Genomic DNA, 21,101 nt, shown 5'->3' with positions numbered 1-21,101 from the left:
TTGATTATGGGTTTGTACTTAATACCCACCCCTAGACAGAGTTTCTCCGCCCATGACTTGGCACCTATGCTGGGTGAAGATCAAGATCCCCTTTCAAGCACAGCCAGAGTGTTTGGCGAAGAGTCTGCTGTATGCGCCACATACAGGAATGCGCACACTATTTTCAAAGTGGAATTGGGAAGTGCAGCCTCCACAAGGGAAAGTAGAATCCATGCTGTCTTTTTTTGGTGGCTCGCTTTTCTGATTCAGGGCTCAAAGTGCAGCCACCCCATGTTCCAACCTGATTCGTCATCGTAACAAAATCCAGATACATACAGTGGGTACGGAAAGTATTCAGACCCCCTTAAATCTGTCACTCTTTTTTATATTGAAGCAATTTGCTAAAATCATCTCAGTTCATTTTTTTCTACATTAATGTAGTGTGCTCTTAGGAACCTTAAGTGCAGCAGAACTATTTTTCTGTAACCTTGGCCAGATCTGTGCCTTGCCACAATTCTGTCTCTGAGCTCTTCAGGCAGTTCCTTTGACCTCATGATTCTCATTTGCTCTGACATGCACTGTGAGCTGTAAGGTCTTGTATAGACAGGGGTGTGGCTTTCCTCATCAAGTCCAATCAGTATAATCAAAGACAGCTGGGCTCCAATGAAGGCATAGAACCATTTCAACCCTTATTTATAAATATATATACATTATTTTAACAAATGGCTGCAATATAACAAAAAGTGAAACATTTTAAGGGTGTCTGAAAACTTTCCGTAACCCACTGTATATAAACATGGTATGGTATTTGTTTTCCTGAAAGAAAATGCAAAGAACCGAGGCTTTGGGTAAAAAAAGAAACACAAAACTACACGGGGGGGTAAGGAAAGAATACCACAAACAAGTGGAGGTTTCCGCAAGTAACGGGGGATAGTCCACTGCACTATAATTCTTAATACCTAGAGTATTTTGACAAAAGCATATCACAGACATGTTATTAAGACACCTGGGAAATGTTAAATTGTGGTGGGTGCATCATAATGTTTTTGAACAGCGCCACCTGTTGGTGTAAACATATACTACAACAACAGCTGACTATGGCTGGATATCAAATATGAGCCTGAGAGAATTATAATTGAATTACTCAAAAGCTATGCAGAAATAGATGAGGTATTCAAGTATTATGTATGCAGGGATGGTTTGCTTTACAGTCGTGTAGTCTAAAAATACTTCTTCTTTTCCTTTGGGCTTGTCGCTTTAGGGGTCGCCACAGCACGTCATCCTTTTCCATGTGAGCCTATCTCCTGCATCCTCCTCTCCAACACCAACTGCCCTCACGACATCCATCAACCTTCTCTTTGGTCTTCCTCTAGCTCTCTTGCTTGGCAGCTCCTTCTACCAATATACTCACTATTTCTCCTCTGGACGTGTCCAAACCATCCAAGTCTGCTCTCTCTAACTTTGTTTCCAAAACATCGAACCTCGGCCGTCCCTCTGATGAGCTCATTTCTAATTTGATCCAACCTGGTCACTCCGAGAGCGAACCGAAACATCTTCATTTCATCTCTTCAGTGCCACTGTCTCGAATCCGTACATCATGGCCGGCCTCACCACTGTTTTATAAACTTTGCCCTTCATCCTAGCGGAGACTCTTCTGTCACATAACACACCTGACACCTTCCTCCACCCGTTCCAAGCTGCTTGGACCCGTTTCTTCACTTCCTGACCACACGCACCATTGCTGTGGACGGTTGACCCCAAGTATTTCAAGTCCTCCGCCCTTGCCATCTCTTCTCCCTGTAACCTCACTCTTCCCCCACCACCGCTCTCATTCATGCATTAGAAGAGAAGTTAGGTCAGGTCGAACAACAGCACAAATCACCTTTCCATTACACACCATGGTAAAATAATTTCAACCCTGCCCCTAAACTTCTAGCCTTACTGCCTTTCCACCTGGTCTCCTGGACACACAATATGTCAACCTTTCTACTATTCATCATGCCAACCAACTCCCGAGATTTTCCTGTCATAGTCCCAACATTCAGTTGCAGTGGCTTGTGCTCCCATAGGGCTGCATTGTAGTCTAAAAATACTAATTCTATAAATACAAGATAAATCTGCAATTTTGACTGTGAAATTGTTTGATGAAGGAGTATTTTATTCTCTATATAACAGCAATACTATCTGAGACAAACACACATCTTTTTCTACACAATGAGCCACTAGGACAACACCGACTGGTCAAGTTTTTCGATTTTTTTCCCCCCAGCCCTTTGCTACCCCCTGCTGGCCAAATGTGGAAGCTTCCAAAACGTGTTAAATCTGCAAATGTTTTGTCATTTCATAACAGTATTGCATACATAACAACTGAATTATACAATGATGGTGGCTCACAGAGCACAAGTTCAACTGTGTAAAAATATCAATTTAGTGGCTAACACGCTAGTCGTTAGTATGTCTTTGAGGCTCGAGGTTCAAACCTCGACTCTGGCCTTGCTGTGCGGAGTGTGGCGTTTTCTCTGGCTTCCTCACACATTCCCAAAAACATAAAGTGAATGTGAGAGTGAATGGTGGTTGGTCTATACTGTATGCGGCCTTGGATTCTACCCTGCCTCTCATCCAAAGCGACCCTAATGAGGTCAAGCACGATAGAAGGAAAATGGAAGGATGGATCAATTTGGTGTGTAGCTTGTTGTATAATCAGGTTTTGTGTTCTGTGGTCTGAATAAATAATGCAATCAAGTATTGTGTGGGTGGAATGTGACATATGATCATGTTGGCACGACCAGCATGAGTCTTTCCTTTCAACCAATGCAACACTCACACAGTCGCCTGCAGGGCATCCTTATTTGGGGCAAATGGCTGACCCGTTATGCTGGCTCAATGCTGACTTCAACAATTATGGAATAAAAATATACATGGCTGTGAACTATACATTTAAGGACACAATTCCAAGAAGCAAATTAAGCATTGTTGTTTATGCAGTGCACTGTAGCGAGGAGTGCAATGACCACTACATTGGAGAACAAGTTGAATCAATCAATCAATCAATCAATCAAAAGATTTACGTAACCAGAATATAAAACCCACTGCCACTGAGGTCTCTTTTCCAAGATTGATCTGGCCAAGAAGGTATAACAATAACAATACATTGTATACATAACAAAACATGATAAAACTAAGCATAAAAGCATACAGGTAGATAAAAGAGCATAAAAGAACAGGAGAATTATAATCAGAAAACTGTCTGTGTGAAGACTACATCCACCCAGAATTTCTTCATTTAAAGCAGGGGTGTCAAACTCATTTTTTGTCACGGGCCACGTTGTAGTTATGATTTCCCTCACGACTGTGAAACCATATAAATGGTTAATCGCCTCATATTATTGCATACACACAACAAATATATGAATAACCATTTCTGAAATCAGAAGTAAAGGATACTAGGTTGTTCAGTTATTGTCAAAACAAAAAAAGGGGGATTGGTAAAAAAAAAACAAAAAAAACACTTTAAATATTTTAGCATTATTTATTACTCATGACAATTAAACATTTTGGTACAGATTTTTAGCAAGAATCGCAGGAGTTGATTCACATAATTTGCTTCACGGGCCACATAAAATGATGGGGTCTCCGTTGTCGTGTTTTACGCTTCATAATGCGCCAGACATTTTCAATGGGAGACAGGTCTGGACTGCAGGCAGGCCAGTCGAGTACCCACACTCTTTTACTACAAAGCCATGCTGTTGTAACACGTGCGGAATGTGGTTTGGCATGGTCTTGCTGACATAAGCGTCCATGAAAAAGACGTTGCTTGGATGGCAGCATATGTTTCTCCAAAACCTGTAAGTACCTTTCAGCATGAATGGTGCCTTCACAGATGTGTAAGTTACCCGAGCCATTGGCACTAACACAGCCCCATACCATCACAGATGCTGGCTTTTGAACTTTCCGTCCATAACAGTCCGGATGTTTCTTTTCCTCTTTGGCCCAGTGGACACGACGTTCACAATTTCCGAAAACAATTTGAAATGTGGACTCGTAGGACCACAGACCACCTTTGACTGGAAATTGTCGGACATTCTCTCTGTGTTTAGGTTACTTGAAAATGAACGCTTGGTTACTTTGAACTTTGTTTGTGCCGTCATGCACGCTGTGATCGCAACATCTTTGATCAACTGACAATACATTGACAATAAATGTTAACCATACAATACCATAGTTGCAATCAATTCAATGCCCTCACAATGAAATGAACTGGATGAATGAGAATATTCACAGACCAATTTCTGGAAAATAAATAAATCAATAAAAAAATAAAACTAAACATAACCAATTTTATGTGTAAACTTTGCAGTAGTTGTTTCACTAAGTTAAAAAAAACTTAAGTGTAGCATTCCTTGTAACAGAATATTCCTTCCTCGTCACTGCAGGCCACTTTCACCACACCCCTCCTCATGTTGCAGCAAAACACTTGACGCCCCCTCCCTTTATTTTCCCACAATGCACATGGAAACAACCAAATCACGTAACGTACGCTCATGGTCGATTCGGCACTTTTCTCAAGATCAAACTTTTTTTGCTCAGAGTAAGAGTAGTGTCATTTTAAAAACTGTATCTCGTGTTAATTTGATTTATGTCTGTGCAAATAATGAATACAAGTACCAACATTAAAAATACATTTGAACACCAGCCACAAAATCACTCCACATTTTGTCTTTATTTTAGTAAGACAATATTCTCAGTTACTTCTCAGTAATTATAGCTTTTAAATGGATGGACGGAAAACTAATGTGCAATCTTGTCTCTCGAAAGAGCCAAGCGATTAAGAACCGCCCACATTAGATGACAACAACAAAACAGCGAGCGACTTCTATTAGCCGAGTTAGCTCCTCGGTATAAACAACAGCTAAGCTCCCTGGCCGTTTTGTTACATCATCCCGTGTGTGATATTAGCACAATTAGACCTATTTTAAAACGACAATGCTGTTCACGTTCACCATGGCTGTCAATAACCCGAGGCTAACCGCGACGTCGAGCTAGCGTTATTAGCTCTATGTATGCCAAAGTAACGCGGCTTAGCTGGCTAGCTAGCGCGGTTGCTAGCTCGTTAGCTTAGCCAACTCGCCTTAGGTAAGGTGGACACAAGTGCGGGAGATGTGGCTAAAGTAAGGTAAGACATTCGATAATGGACTGTTGTTTCACCGTGTAATGTCATATACATACTAATACACACGTAGAGCCGGTGATGTCCGGTTGTTTCGCTGTTAAATATTTTTACATTTTCATCGACGGCCGCCGTCCAAGCGTTAGCGCGACAGCCGTGTTATGCTCACGGCTACTTAGCGCAGTTAGGTGTGCTATCGTTACAGACAGACTACTAACAGATGCCACTCAAGGCCATTGTAGCTATAGAAAAGAACAGGAGTGATCTCAAGGAGCATTTACATACATACAAAGCCAGGTCCTTCACACACACGAACAATAAGTAGAAAACAAACAAACACAGATGACAATCAGTTGTCCCCTTTGTGACCCTTAAAACTGAAGGGTCTCGAGATGAATGACTGGTGAATTGTTTTTAACGCACCCAACATTGTTACCAATATTTGCTGGTGAATCGTGTTGAGTTATGTTGCCAGGCCCAGTAACATATTATTAGGGGAAAAAGTCAACGTGCTTTTTATGTAGCGCTAACAACGTTTTGGGCATTTAGTGGAAACCTGTAGTACAGATGCCACGGATCCTCTTTGATTATGACAGGAATAACTTGTAAACTGGCAGGACGTGTTTCATTTTGTGTGCGTTTACTTTTTGCAGGGTGGCCTCGGGAGACTAAATGAACAAGTGGCAAGACCAGCGGTCGATTCAACATGAAGTTGTATGTGTTCCAGGTTAACAATGGCAGCACACTGACATTTGACACCGATCTCGCTGTCCAAACGTAAGGGAAATGGCCACTCAGCACCCTAAAGTGCTTGTCTTCCAGCTATTTTGACATAGATCTAATAAGGGCTGTCACAATCAAATATTTTTTTTTAGAATTGATTGTTCCATCGAATTGCAAAATATTTTTTTTCTGATTACTGTTTATTAACTGGTTATTGTTGTTTATTTGTTATTGTTTGACAGTTAAACAAAAACAAATCAATGACAATTAAGCAGTATCACACAAGAGGTTGTGATGTTGCACTCAGCAACATTTTTGAAACTTTAGAGTTACGAGGCAGCAAATAATCATTATGTTCGTAATAGAATAAACAACGGAGTATTATTTTTCCATAAATTGATTATGATTCAGTTACTGGTTTGGTCTTTAGCATTTAAAGAAAAAAAAAAAGGAAAAACATGTTGATCATTGTTCTCCGAAGTTATAGCAGATGTTTCCAAGTGCCTTATTTCAATTAAAAGAATAAACAAAACATGCCAATTTTAATTTCAACAATGGCTCTCAATGATTAATCGATTATCAAAATAGTTGTGGATTCGTTTGATGATCGGTTAGTTTTTGATCAATCGATTGTGACTTGTGACACCTCCGGATCTAACTTTCCCTTTGCTTTCTTAGTGTCCTGGAGCTTAAACATGCCATCCAGGCTAAATATAAGATTGCAATTCAACATCAAATCCTTGTTGTCAATGGAGGGGAATGTATGGCTGCGGAGAGGCGTGTCTGCAGCTACAGTGCTGGCACTGTAAGTGTATAATTATTTTATTTTCACACCCACTACTAAGACAAGGGTGGTTTGATATGGCTTGCCATGTAATTCTAACAACTTCAAAGTAGCTACAGGTATGTGCCCAAAAATTAGAATATTGAATGTCTATTTATTTCAATAATTTCTTTCAAAAAGGGAAACTTTTGTTATATTAATTCACTGCACACCAAGTGAAATATTTCAAGCCTTTGTTTCAATTTTGATGATTATGGCAGAAAGAAAAAATAAAAATAAAAATCTCGACACATTAAATTATTAGGAACAACTAACCAAGAATACAACAAAGTATACTACTTTCCGAGTAGTAAGAATTTGCACAAACTCACACATTGTGGCGAGTCACTATTTGTCTTCATTTGTTTCCAGGAAACAAACCCCATATTCCTGTTCAACAAGGAGATGATCTTGTCTGACCGGGATCCAACAATCCCCAAAACCACCTTCTCCATTGAGAGTGAGATTCAGGTGAAGGTGGAAGAGTCGCTACTGATGCCAGCCGTCTTTCACACCGTAGCCTCTCGAACACAACTTGCTCTGGTAATTGACCATTTGTAAAACACTTTCTGAACAATGTTGAACATTGCCTCTTTTCTTTTATTCAGACCTCGATACATAGTTGTCTAACACTGGGCTTGTTCACATTGTTTGTTCATAACAGTACTTGAGCCAAAATGGGTATTTCTTATCAATTCATCAAAGGTTTTGAACAGATTCGGATTAAATTGAACATGGCCCAATGATGAATTCATTCATAAATGTATTTCGTCAAATTGTGTGCCCTGATCCTAATTTACAAGAGTAACTCAAAAAGTTGTGAAGTGAACTGGTTTGGTACCAGTGTTGCCACAGTTACCTTGTAAAAGTAACTTAGTTACTTCACTGATTGCTTGATTTCGGAAGTAACTAAATTAGAAAAAGTAACTTTTTAGTTACTTTCAGCAGCTGTCAAGTGGCAGGAATATCACTTATCAACAGTACAAAAAAAAGCATTAGCTTAACCGTACCAATTACTTGGTAATGTACGCCACCCAAGTTACAGAATGATGTCATCAACATGAAAAAATAACTTAAATATGTGTAGTTGAAGCCACATTATTTGAGCAACTTAGAGCAACTTGACATGCCAAATAGCCACCTAAATGTAAACAAGCACACCATTCTCAGTACACGCCTTTAAAGACTCTAAACTGATAGATCGATCGACAGACAGACTGTAGCAACCCTGCTGATTGTGTGGGCGTCCATGAAGGCGGCTCTGTGTGTGTGTGTGTGTGTGCGTGCGTGCGTGCGTGCGTGTGTGCGTGCGCTCGCATAGTATACAACGAACCTTAGTATTGTCCTCTTGAGAGTAACTCGGAAGTAGTGACTGTATTTCCAGTTTGAGTGTGCCAATCCCTCGTCAGAGTGGTCAGCGTCCATTGTGTTTGCGCCGCCGGCTGCTTGGGTACACGTGAGTTGACTATGTGCGGAAAACGTGCAGCACGTCACGTGACGTCATTGTCCCAGACGGCTCCATTGATAAATGTTTCGTCTTTTTTCGATATTGTACTTAGTCGTTGTGTACATTTTAGTTATGGATAGTTAAGAATAGAGTGTGTTTTGTGTTTTATTAGTCATTACTAAAACAAAGGCTGAAAATTGGTCTTCACTTATGACATGCACCGTGGCTGAATCAAGTGTCCCAGTTATTGACTTGCCTCATGTTCCCAAGCACTGTACTTTAATGATAAATATCTGTTGCCTACGATAAATAGGATAATATGCAAAAGCATGTTAAACTCTGGTTCTCGTGAACAAAAAAGTAACTATTGCAAGCTAAATCAAAGTAACTGTAATCTATCTACTCTAATATAAAAGGTATTGGGCTGAGATTACTTATGATGTCACCGGATCAATGAATTATGCCATTAAAGCAGAGCAGCCGTTCGGCATAAAATGCTAATTATCGGTCGATACCGATAAGGCGGATAAAATTGGTGTAAAGTCTAATAATATGAGGTGGTGTTCTGCTTGCTGTGCAGGAAATGTATGAAGTTGCCAATAAGCTTAGTTCGTTCTGTGAACGCTTGGTTCATGATGAACACCTCCAGCACCAAGGATGGGCCGCCATCATGGCCAACCTGGACGACTGCACGCTGTCTTATCAGAAGCTACTGTTAAAATTTGACACTGCGTACTCGACATATCAGCACGACCTGGAGGAAATTAAGTTTAAACTCACAAAGTAAGTTTTTTTTTCCATTTAGCTTTGCTTTACTGTCATGCACGTATAAAGATAAGTTAACTTTGACGCATGAGGGAGATTTTGGCATGTGTCTGGGAGGTGTGTCTCTTTTTCCGATTAAGACTAAATACAGCTGACTTTGCGGTGTACATTCAGTTCTACAAACAGGTGCATCTTAATAAAATAGAATGTCCCAATTTATTTCAGTAGCTAACTCAAAAAGTGAAACGTGTGAAAGTGTATTTATTACAGAGTGAAATATATATTATCATTTTTATGATTATGGCTTACAGTTAACGTTAACCCCAAATTTACTATCTCAAGAAATTTGAATATGAAATAAGAAACCATCAAAATTGTATTTAAATTTCTGAAATTATTTTCCTCTTAATTAATGTGCGCCGCCACGGTGGACGACTGGTTAGAGCGTCTGCCTCACAGTTCTGAGGACCGCTGTTCGAATTCCGGCCCCGCCTGTGTGGAGTTTGCATGTTCTTCCCGTGCCCGCGTGGGTTTTCTCCGACCCTAGTGAGGATAAGCGGAACGGAAGATGAATGAAGAATGAATCTGTATTATGAGTTTTACTCTGAAACGATCTTCTGAAATAAATGAACTTTCTTACAATATACTAATTTATTGAGACGTGCCTGCATTATCGCTTCAGGGCTATTGTACTCAGCCAGGACGTGTATTACTGTCTCTCTACTATTTCCGGTTCTGTGGTTGTCACCTTTCTTCTTTGCCGTCACTTTTTTATCCTGCTTTGCCTGAATTATCCTTAATTGTCACAGGCTTGGGACAGCCGTCTCTGTGATGGCCAGGATCCCTCTGCTGGAATGTTTGACGAGACAAAGTCACAGAGAGCACATGAAGAAGTCCGCCTCCACCCCGGAGAAAGATTCCGACGAGACGGAAGAAGAAAAATCCACAGACTCTGTGCTATGTGCCCCCGATTCACAGCAGGGCCACAAAGTACACGGTTCTGCAGAGACGTCCAAGTGCGAAGGTGCTGGTGAGCGGGACACGTGTCAAATGGCGCACAGCGGAGGGTTTAGGGCCGCGCTGCTGGATGAAGACATCCCCACGCTCGGCCGTGTGCCCCAATTCAATGTCACGCTCTTGGACTGGATCAATGTGCAGGATCGACCTAATGATGTAGAGTCTGTTGTAAGGAAATGCTTTGAGTCCATCAACAGGGTGAGCCGTTAATTAACAAAGTAGTCCTCATAAGTGTACAGTGGATAAAAATAATCTTGTAATTGTTTTCTGACAGCTTGACCCACGGATCATTCAACCCTTCCTGGCAGACTGTCGCGACACCATCGCCAAGCTGGATAATCAAAACATGAAAGCCATCAAGGGGCTGGAGGACCGGCTGTACGCTCTCGACCAGATGATCGCAAGCTGCAAGAAGTTGGTCAATGAACAAAAAGAACTTGCTCAGGTATGTAACGTGTACGATCAACGACTGTTAACTTCCAAACAACACAGCAGTTGACGTGGATTTGTTCGGATTTTCAAGTCAAACCCAAATATTGGGCAAAAAAAGGGAATGAGTTTAACCACTCCAAAACTTTGTAGGAGAGTATATTGTATTTATTGAGTTTTATATGGATCACTTACAGGGATTTTTAGCCAATCAGAAGCGGGCTGAAAACCTGAAGGACACATCTGTTCTGCCCGACTTGTGTCTGAGTCACACCAACCAGCTGATGATCATGTTGAACAACCACAGGAAGCTGCTGGACATCAAAAAGAAGTGCACCACTGCCAAACAGGAGCTTGCAAACAACCTACAAGTCCGACTCAAGTAATGTCCTTCGAGCACTTTCTTCGAGTCTGTGTTGCAGTTGACTGCTTTTCATTTCATGCTCATGTTCTCCACCTGTCATCTTAATCTTTGGACCAGATGGTGCTGCTATGTGATGCTCCATGCAGACCAGGATGGTGAGAAGCTTCAAGCTCTCCTCCGACTCCTCACCGAGCTCGTGGAAAGGGTGCGTGTGGTGGAAGCCCTCAGTACCGTCCCCCAGATGTACTGCTTGGCGGTGGTGGAAGTCGTCCGTAGGAAAATGTTCGTACGACACTATAGAGAGGTCCGTGGTTTTGTCTGTCGTATTATTTCTGTGTGTTGGGGATGGCCACACAAACTGGCAATTGTTTTTGTTTCCCAAAGTGGGCTTATGCACTTGTGAAAGATGGCAAACAACTGTACGAGGCGGAGAAGTTCAAAAGGGAGACGTTCGGGAAACTCTTCAGTAAGGCAAAACAATGCTGACCTCATCTGTTACTTGTTGACGTCTCCCATGAGATCATGACTCGAATGTCTTTTTCAGGAAAGTCCTTCCTCCGAAATCGCTTGTTTCGAGGGCTTGATGCGTGGCCTCCGACATCATTTTGTGTAAGGCATTATGTTTCTTAAATATCATTTTAACCTGATTTTATTCATCCATTTTATTTACTCTGCTTTTGATTGTTCACAGACACGGAAACCTCGAAGATTTGATGATGAACTTCCAGACATCTCCCTTGATGACTTGCAATACTTGAAGTCGTGTTGTCCTGCGGAGGTGCAGCCTTTCCTCATGTGAGCCTTACCAACAATGTTTGTATGGCAGTGCAATTGTGAAATTTTAATTCCGTTCCAAAATCCTCAAAATCCATCCTATAATACTCTTTGTCTTGGTAGGGTGCCGACGATGTGTGACTTTGAGCCCTTGAATCGGCACGTGGAGAAGCTCCATCAGCTGGTCCAAGCTGCACAGAGTTTGGACGAGATGTCTCAAACTATCACTAACCTGCTGAGTGAACAAAGGGTAAATCCATATCTTTCAAAGGTGGTTTACTCGCATTATTCAACATAGAAAGTTGTCTGAACTTGTCATGAGGTTATCTGCTTATCTGGTCAAATAAAATGGCTTATGTACAGATATATTGGGACACACAGGAAGTGAATATATGGCACTTAAGTCCTTTCGGGAGGATGTACGAGATTTTGAGTGTTTGTCTGTTCATCCATCACCCACATAATGCTCGTAAAACAATGTAAGCATTTGTTTGATGGTTGCGTCAAAGTTTTGTATGCATTTTATGTGGCAAAAAGAATTGGAAAAAAACGTCCCCACCTTCTAGTTAAGGCACTTTGTTGAAATATATCCTTTTCGAGTGTTTATTTTTGAAGTGTCAAAATTATGGAAATGATCACATTTGTCTTCAGTGTGTCTTTTTTTTTCTTTCAAGGTATCATGTAGCCAGAGCTCGCACAGGTCAAGCGTATTGACGCCGAGGTCTGCAGAGACCCCACCTGGGCTGGCCGCAACCTCCAAAGCTCCCGCCTCTCTCAGCCTTCAAGGAGCCAGCTCTCGTCCGCTCCACGTTCCCGCCCCTTTAGAAGACCTTTCTCCGGACAGCATTGACGCACAGACGTTTGACTTCGAAACCATTGGCCATCCCAACATGGATCCCGTCCTGCAACCTGGCTCCCTGGACCTGGATTCCCTGGCGGAGAGCCCAGAGTCCGACTTCATGTCCGCCGTCAACGAATTTGTGATAGAGGAGAACCTAGCCTCCCCGAACCCCATCAGTGACCCGACCAGCCCCGAAATGATGGTGGAATCTTTGTACTCGTCCGTCATCAACGCCATCGACAACAAGCGCATGCAGGACACCACAACGCTGGAGAGGGAGAACTCCAGAATTGCCGTGCTCCGTCAAGCGAAGGACAACTATCGATTGGCTGCGGAGGAGTCCCACTCCAACTTGAGGTGTTTAAAGGACGACTTGTGTCGCTTGCGAAGTCAGGTCTCGAAAGAACAAAACGACTTTGGCTTTGCCCTGAGGAGTGTAAGCACAGAGGTTCGCGACATGGTGGACAGCATCTGCCAGGCGCTTGAACTGGAGCTTAAAGAGCAGCACCAGAGCGAGCTCGTCGCTGTTCAGCAAGCGTATGAGAAGCAGGTTCGCTTGCTAACAGAGGACAACCAAGTCAACCAGAGCATCGTGCGAGATGTGCAGCGAGCCATGCTGGAGCTTGAGGGGCTGATGGAGCGCAAAGAAAAAGAACTCACCCACCTGGAGGGTGACAAGGTGCTTTGGCTCGAAACGGAGAGCAGCCTGAGAGAGAAGCTCAAGAAGTCGGAGGAGCTGATGAGCGATCGAGCTGCGGAGCACGAGAAGCTCTTGGCTTGCAGAGACTCTCTGAAAAGTCAGCTGGAGAATTTGCATTTCGAGATCGAACGTGGCCAGCAGAAGATCAGGCAGGAGCTGCAGGCTGAGGCGCAGTTGCAGTTGAAGGAGCTTGAGGATAGAATGAAGGTGGAACATACAGCAGAAGTGGGTAACCTCAAAGGGGATCATCAGGAGGCTTTGGAACACATTGCTGCTGACAACGTGGCTAAGCTAAAGGAGATAAGAGAACACCATAACACTGCTCTGAAAGAGAAAGACCTTCAAATAAAAGACCTGGAGGTTCGCTTTGCCGATCTTGCAGAACTGCGTTGCAAAGTGGAGATGGAGTTGGCTCTCAAAGAAACAGAATTAGATGAGGCGAGGGTCCTCCTGGAGGAGACAACGATGCAGCAGGCCGAGGCAGTGAGCTCCCAGGTAGCAGCGGAGACGGAAGTACTCAAAGAAGAGCTTGCAAAGACCAAAGAAGAGTTACAGGTGAAAAATGAGGAGTACGAGATGGACAGAGCCGAGCTGAAGAGCCTCTTGAAGATTGAGAAGGACCACTGCATATCGGAGCTGGTGGACAGACATGAGAAGGAGACGGCGCTTTTGCAAAGCGAGCTATCCTCCCTGCAGCAGCAGGCCCAGGATGATGACAGGAGCCAAGCCGAGCAGCTGCAGAGCCTCAAACGAGAGTTGGACCAGCAGGTGTCTGCTCTAAATGAAGAAAAGGAGCTGCAGTTGAGGAATTTTCAAGAACTGGAGCAAGAGTTGAGGACTATGAGCAGTAATCTGCAGGCAGAAAACCAACTTTTAAGTAAAAGACTAGAGGAGGAAGGCTCAGATGCGGCTTTGAAGATGTTGCAGCTGAAAAATAAGGAGATGGAAAACAGACTATCTGACAGGATTCGACAACTTGAAAATGAGCTTCGAGAGAGGCCGTCATCGAGGTAAATGTTCTGACAAACTCACCACCAAGTCTTGAACATTTTAAATCCAATCAATAAATAACATATAAAATTGGACACTGCTTTTCAGTGAGACGGCGCTACCAGTGTGCACCGAGAGCCGCACAGATGCACCTCTCTCTCTGGACTCGGCTCTGCAGGACAGTCTGCAGCAGGAGAGGGCTTCCCTGCACACACAGCTGGAGCTCCTGGAGAGGAGGAAGAATGAGGAGATCCAGAACCTCAAGACCTCCTTGATAGCAGAACAACAGGTTTTTACTTCTACTATTGGTACCACGATTTGCATTGCTTTGCCCAATACACCGTTAAAGGAGGCATATTATGCATATTTGTTTCAGAATTTGAAATGTGGAGGCAGCAGTCCATACACTACACTGTGTGTTTGTGGCACATGGATCCATCACCAAACACATTTCTAGCAATCAAAAATCTGTCATGCTTATGTCTAGGTGCTATATAAATGAATTTTACTTGGTTTTGAAAGAAAGGGGATAAGCCGTCTCACAAGGTGGAAATGCGTTTGCAACTTAGTCTTCATGTGATAGCATTGCATTTTTTCGTCATATGCCACCTCCCCAATGACTGAATGGCACTTCCTTCCAAGGTATTTGTATTTCCATGTTGATGACCTACAAGTTCTTGTGTATCAAGTCTTGGTGTCTTTCTTTAGACAAACTTCAACACTGTTGTGACGCGTGAAAGGCTGAAGAAGGAGCAGATCATCAGTGAGCTCACAGAGAAGCTGCAGAACGTCACTCAACAGCAGGAAAAGGACAAAGGTGAGCGCCTCTCTTGTCCTCTTGTATTTCACGTGAAGAGCACCAGATGACAACATCATTGTTTGTGCGTGCAGCTTTGATAGAGACTCTCTCTGAGGACCGAGCCAGCGTGATGCAGGAGAAGAAGCACCTGGAAGAGGAGCTGAACCGCCTGCGTAGCACCACTCCGGTTTCCTCGGCCATCTTCACCACCCACTCGTCGGCGCACGAGGTCACCGGAGCGTGTTCCTCCGAGCTCCTGGCCGATACCGACAGACTGACCTCTGTGGCCACCTTGAGGGACGACGAGCATGTCGACTCTGCAGTGGAGGCCAGCATGGTGACAGTCCAGTGAGCATCACATTTAAATACTAACCAAAATGGCTTTATTAACATTAGCATTAACAATTACTGTACAATTGTCTGCATACCTTAATTGTTCTCTTTTTTGTGTGTAGTGATAACATCTTCATGTCAGAGGAAAAGCAGAGGATACTCTTACTTGAGAGGGTATTTACACACACACTTTGCATTAGCCAAACTTTCGCCAAATGGTTCACGTCAGTTCAGTTTGGAACGGTAAATCCTGATCTGGCTTGCTTTTCTACGTTTTTAAGCTACTATCTTCATAAAAACTGTGACGTCATAGCAGTGAGGGAGGGTAACCCAACAAAGAGGCCACACAGTGAACAGATGAACTGCAATGGAGGATAACCGCCATCTTGTGCTTTTCCTTCTGGTTTTGCTACCACTTTACAATAACCTTCATTCAACCTTAAACGGTTGTCAGTGATCACTTTTCAGAAGTGTTGGTGCACTATTTGACAAGTTCAGACTACAGTGAGCCTCTCGCATATTTGCAGTCCGGCATTCCCAAATTCGTCCATTTGCGAATTCTTTTTTGGAACCTATCCTCCGTTATGCAGTAAAAAAAAAAAAAAAAAAAAAAAAGTCCTCTACCGTATTTTCACGACCATAAGGCGCACTTAAAAGTCTTAAATTTTCTTCAAAATGGACGGGGCGCCTTATAATGCGGCGCACCTTATGTGTGCACCGGGTTCCAACATCTATAAATGTGCTGTGATGAGCGCTCCGCTTGACTTTAAAAAAAAAATTGTTTTTATTACATTTTTTTTTTTTTTACGATCGCTTGCCTGACTGGGAGCATTTCCTGCTGACACGCTGCTTACACAGAGGAAAAGCGGACGGCGGTGCGCCTTATGTATGTGTTAAATACAGAAATAGACCCCGTAAGTGAGACTGTGCCTTTTAATACGGTGCGCCCTATGGTCGAGAAAATACGGTTCGTTTTTATTTTATTTTTTTGACTAATATGTAAGTATTACTTTGGCGCCATCTGGTGACATGTTGTTTGTAAACAACTATGTTGGACTGAGGGGAGGAGCTTCATTTAGTCAGGCCTCGTCGAGCGTTGTCTAATAGGAAAAAAAGTGCTTTGCTGCCATCTTGTGGTATATATTGACAATTCCAAAACTTTTTTGGTGGGGATTGATTATACTGGCGGATTTTCTATATTTGTGGCAGGGCTGTTTGTTGCTCAGTCTGAAATGCTCCCACACTTTCGTCATTTTTGTCTTATTTTTTTTCCCCCCACAGTTGTCTTCTCTGATGTCATCACGATCGTCGCGCTCCTTGAATCAAATAAGTTCGCGTCGCTTCTGCCTCCTTCCCTCGCGTAGGTTACGTAAGCACATTGTGCCTGTGCGTCCCTTAAGCTTCACAATGAAATAAACGGTTCCCCAAAGCAGAGAAAATACATTGGTCATTTTTCCTGCCACTTTTGATTTCCTGATAGTCCATTCAACTTGTGGTGATGGAAATGCGAAAACTTTGCCAAGCCACTGAACCCAAAGCGTGCTGCTCGGTGGAAAGAGAACGATAGATAGAGATAACTGTACTGTTTGTGTGGTCTAATCAGGTTTATCATGATTTGTTTCAGACGTTACACATGAAGGAGGAAGAGAACAAGCGCCTCAGTCAAAGACTGGTCAGTCCACCATTGCTGCTGTGCTCGAGCTGTTCCACTAGGTGGAAGCAGCATCAAAGAGTATAATTATAACTGAACCGACAGACAATATGTAGCCATTAAACTAAATAGGATTAAAAAAAAAAAAGACAGAGAAATATCGAGACATGGTGTGTTTTACACAGGTGACATTGCTGTTTTTTTGTTTGTTTGTTCTTAGATGTCTCAAAGCATGTCTTCAGTGTCCTCGCGGCATTCTGACAAAATCGCCATCAGAGAGTAAGTGAACAGATGATTTCACGAGCAAATGCTGATGGCTTTTTGATTCACCTAAAAGTTGAGACTGTCAACGAACACGCCACCATTATGCGCTTAATTCCATAACTGGCTTCATGCCTTTTTGTGTTGACCTGCGTCAGTTTTCAGGTAGGCGATTTGGTTCTCATCATCCTGGATGAAAGACACGACAACTACGTGCTGTTCACCGTTGGCCCTACGCTCTACTTCCTGCACTCTGAGTCGCTCACTGCGCTCGACCTCAAACCGGGTTAGAGATGAAGCTTTGGAGTCTATAATACAGTTTACAGTTTGTGTCAGCTAAAACTGTTTTTTTTTTTTTTTTTTACATATAAATAATGCATGTGTTTAACAAGCCTGTATGTTGTGCAGCCTCGGGGACGTCAAGGCGGCCGTGGGTGCTCGGAAAAGTGATGGAGAAGGAGTATTGCCAGGCTAAAAAGGTATTTAATCAGATTATAACAAGCCCAGTGTTTAAGGTGGATATTTGTGTATCCATCTCTTTTGATGCTTTTGATGTTTGGAATCACTCCCTATCCACTATATAGTGCACATACATTACATATATATATATATATACACACATTCCCATTTTGTCGTGTTGTTCAAATGTGTAATGATCAAGTTATTATGTATCGCACAATGCATCTTGAAAAGCAATGACCAATGATGCTCACTAAAAAAATCAAGTACTTCTATGCCGCATTGCTCCGATACAGAAAAATGATTTTCCGTTTCAGGGGTATTGTTTAATGCGTTGTGGTGCGAAAAGACCCGCTAAACAACACACCACAACATTGATGGACGTTAAGTGCTTTGGTTGTATTCATTCTGTGAAGTAAACTCATCTTAAAATGATGTCATGGTTTTATAATTCATGAATGTGTTCCATATTTATTACTGAAGGCATATCAGCTGAAAGTTGATCTGCTACATTGTAATGATGTAATTAAGAGCATGCCCAATTAGTGTTCAAAAACTATTTGATCTATATAAAAAAACGATGATGTAGTGATGAGGGAGGAATGAGTCAATGATTCTGAACACAGCCGTTGTCTTTTATTTTTTTTTTCTGCTTTGGGCCTTACAAAAGCTCTTCCTGTGTTCTCTTACCAGGCCCAGAACAGATTCAAGGTTCCTCTAGGAACCAAATTCTACAGAGTCAAAGCTGTTCCGTGGAACAGGAGAGTATAATAACCAGGTCATATAAAATGTAGAAATCACCCCCCCCCCCCCAGAACATAACATTTCACTTGAAAGAAGAAGAAAATAAAATGTCGCCATCATGCAATTTTTAAGTTGAAAACATTCACCTGCTACCACTTTTTGTTTTCTTTTCAAGCTAAATTTGGTTTTGTGGACCAAATGCTATTAACATGATTAATTCCGGCGTTGCCCTATACACTGTGGCATTAAGCCGTGTGACCTGTGTGTAAAAACAGAACAAAATGTATACAGCATTAGTTTTCAGCATTTGTTCTTTTGTGGAAAATACTGTTGTCATTATCAAACGAACTAAATGAAGAAAAAAAAAATATATACACTACATTTATGTTTATGGAGGAATGTTCATGGCATGCATATTGATACTTATTTTTTTTTGATTTGACCTATCTAATTAAGTGTCGTAATGGGAAATTGTAGTTGTTCCTCACAGCAAAGCAGTCAGGCCCTCTTGTGAATACTGTCATATACATTATTATTATTATTATTATGCCTGAGTGGGGGACAAACGAGTCACCTTTGCAATCCTGAAAATGCACTTTGAAAAACAAGGAGAAAAAAAAACAAACAAACAAAAGATGCTTTTTGGGAAACAACTGAGCTTTAGTGATGATTATTATGTCAATAATCATGCACAAACTTTCCGGTAGAAAATGTAGAAAGGAACTCTGTGTGACCGTGTTTCATGATGAGAGAACATTGTACATTGCCCATCAGATCTCACGTGTAATAAGAAAATGACTGTATTGCAAAAGAATTTTTGAAACAATAAAGGATGGATCCCAAATACACACTTTCACTGCGTTTACCAGTTTGTATGTGGTGAAATCCAAATTGATCGCATTTGAGATTTGGCACTCACACGTTCTTTAACATAACTCAAGTTAGCTTAGCAAAAAAATACAAAATCTCAACCTGCTGCTCCATAGCTCAATTTTGCCTTAACCATATCAATTTGGGGCGGCACGGTGATCGACTGCTTAGCACGTCTGCCTCACAGTTCTGAGGAGCGGGGTTCAATCCCCGGTCCCGCCTGTGTGGAGTTTGCATGTTCTCCCCGTGCCTGCGTGGGTTTTCTCCGGGCACTCCGCTTTCCTCCCACATCCAAAAGACATGCATTGATTGAAGACTCTAAATTGCCCGTAGGTGTGACTGTGAGTGCGAATGGTTGTTTGTTTCTTTGTGCCCTGCGATTGGCTGGCAACCAGTTGAGGGTGTACCCCGCCTCCTGCCCGAAGATGGCTGGGATAGGCTCCAGCACCCCCCGCGACCCGCGTGAGGAGAAGCGGAACGGAAGATGAATGAATGCATATCAATTTGGAATATGCGATGGCCACTTTAGTTACTGCTGCACATTCCAAATTGATAGCACTTTTAATTTGGGGTACACTCACGCAAGCTTTAACACACCGCCTTTAATTTAGCAGTTTTAGGGGATTATTATTATTATTATTTGTATTATTCTTAAACTGCTGCAGCTGCACCATCACTCGCTCCATGAGTCAAACTCAACTGAAGTAGGCTTCTTCCAAATTGATTTGCAATTTTATTTTGGGGTACATAAACTCACACAACCTGAACACACTGCTTAAAATTTAGCTCAGGAGTATAGAAACGGCAAAAAACATTTCGATTTTTGCCAAGCTGCCGCACCATTTTTCCTTTCATTTAATTGAAGTAAGCTTATTCCAAATTGATGGCGATTTTACTTGGGGATACACTGGCATAACCTTAAAAGACTGCCTAACTAAAGTGAGCGTAGTTGTAATTTGTTCTTTATTTTTCTCAAGCTGCTACGCTCCTTTTTTGACTTTCACATATTCCATATTGATTGCAATTTGACTTTGGGACACACCGTTGACTGCATTGCCATTAACATAACTCAAGCTATTTTAGCAACAATCACCATCACGCCTTCTGTTTTGCCTTTTCACATAACCGAATCTGCAAATGGATCTTAATTTGACTTTGGAATACACTCACAAAGTGCTGTAAAAAATAAAATACTAGTGACTTTGGGGGCATATACAATAACAAATGGCTTTAATCACACCTTTTAAAACAGTCGAGGGAATTCGGCACACGATATAGCACATTCATTGAATTTCCCTTTTGAGGAAGCGTTGCAGTTGGCACGCGGCTGCAGGCAACAGACTTCAAAAAGGCTTCAAATAGGGGGGCCCGGGAACGCCGCGGCCCTCATGGAGACGCGAGCCCACCAACATCACTTTCCCAGTTCACAGCGGGGTGCATCGCAGCTCGCCGCCGAGCGCTCCCTTACCATGTGGGTCCCGGGGTGTTTTAACAATGTTTAGCTCCGTTTCCTCCGCTCAGCATAAGCCTCTTGTCACATTTTGGATGGCTCCTTCATAAATTGATGGTGTGATTCCTACAATTTTCGGGACAGGCCTGAATGACAAAATATGCAACACAACATTCGATATCGAGGTGGCTGGCAAGCGCAGAGCATGTGCACTGGACAGGCTCTTAGTGTAAATGTTTACAACCCCCCGCCGAGCTCGGTGCTGCCGGGAGTCGCTCTCGTCAGACTGAATCGGATGTCACGTTGCCATGTGCGCCCGTTTCCACTGAAACCTTTGAATGGCTGTCAAACTTCTCTCTGCAAACACTTGACGACCCCTACTCGGCGCACGCCAGCTTTTAATTGGGTTAGAGAGTAGAATGGACTGGACACCATAGTGGGCACCTTTTAGCTTCCATATTGTTTGAAAATGAAAAGCTTAAAAAAATTAAAAAAAACAAATAATCTACCATAGA

At 42.5% G+C, this 21,101-nt stretch overlaps 1 protein-coding gene across 1 annotated transcript; it reads left to right on the top strand.

The window, feature by feature from the left end:
• The first annotated feature begins 4,809 nt into the window (after positions 1 to 4,809).
• On the top strand, positions 4,810 to 19,114 carry rb1cc1 (RB1-inducible coiled-coil 1). The gene is made up of 23 exons (XM_061797403.1): positions 4,810 to 5,152; positions 5,800 to 5,923; positions 6,548 to 6,674; positions 7,065 to 7,235; positions 8,720 to 8,922; positions 9,714 to 10,119; positions 10,196 to 10,366; positions 10,548 to 10,732; positions 10,832 to 11,018; positions 11,099 to 11,180; positions 11,259 to 11,323; positions 11,406 to 11,509; positions 11,612 to 11,738; positions 12,163 to 14,039; positions 14,128 to 14,308; positions 14,728 to 14,836; positions 14,911 to 15,166; positions 15,274 to 15,325; positions 16,776 to 16,823; positions 17,023 to 17,081; positions 17,222 to 17,349; positions 17,472 to 17,542; positions 18,216 to 19,114. Exons 2-23 carry the CDS (start codon positions 5,853 to 5,855, stop codon positions 18,291 to 18,293), a joined length of 4,758 nt encoding a protein of 1,585 aa, XP_061653387.1. The 5' UTR covers positions 4,810 to 5,152; positions 5,800 to 5,852; the 3' UTR covers positions 18,294 to 19,114.
• Positions 19,115 to 21,101: the final 1,987 nt, after the last annotated feature.

The sequence above is a fragment of the Phyllopteryx taeniolatus genome, chromosome 14, assembly GCF_024500385.1.
Source record: "Phyllopteryx taeniolatus isolate TA_2022b chromosome 14, UOR_Ptae_1.2, whole genome shotgun sequence".
In the NCBI taxonomy this organism is placed as follows: domain Eukaryota; kingdom Metazoa; phylum Chordata; class Actinopteri; order Syngnathiformes; family Syngnathidae; genus Phyllopteryx; species Phyllopteryx taeniolatus.
This window is presented reverse-complemented; position numbering and strand designations above follow the sequence as displayed.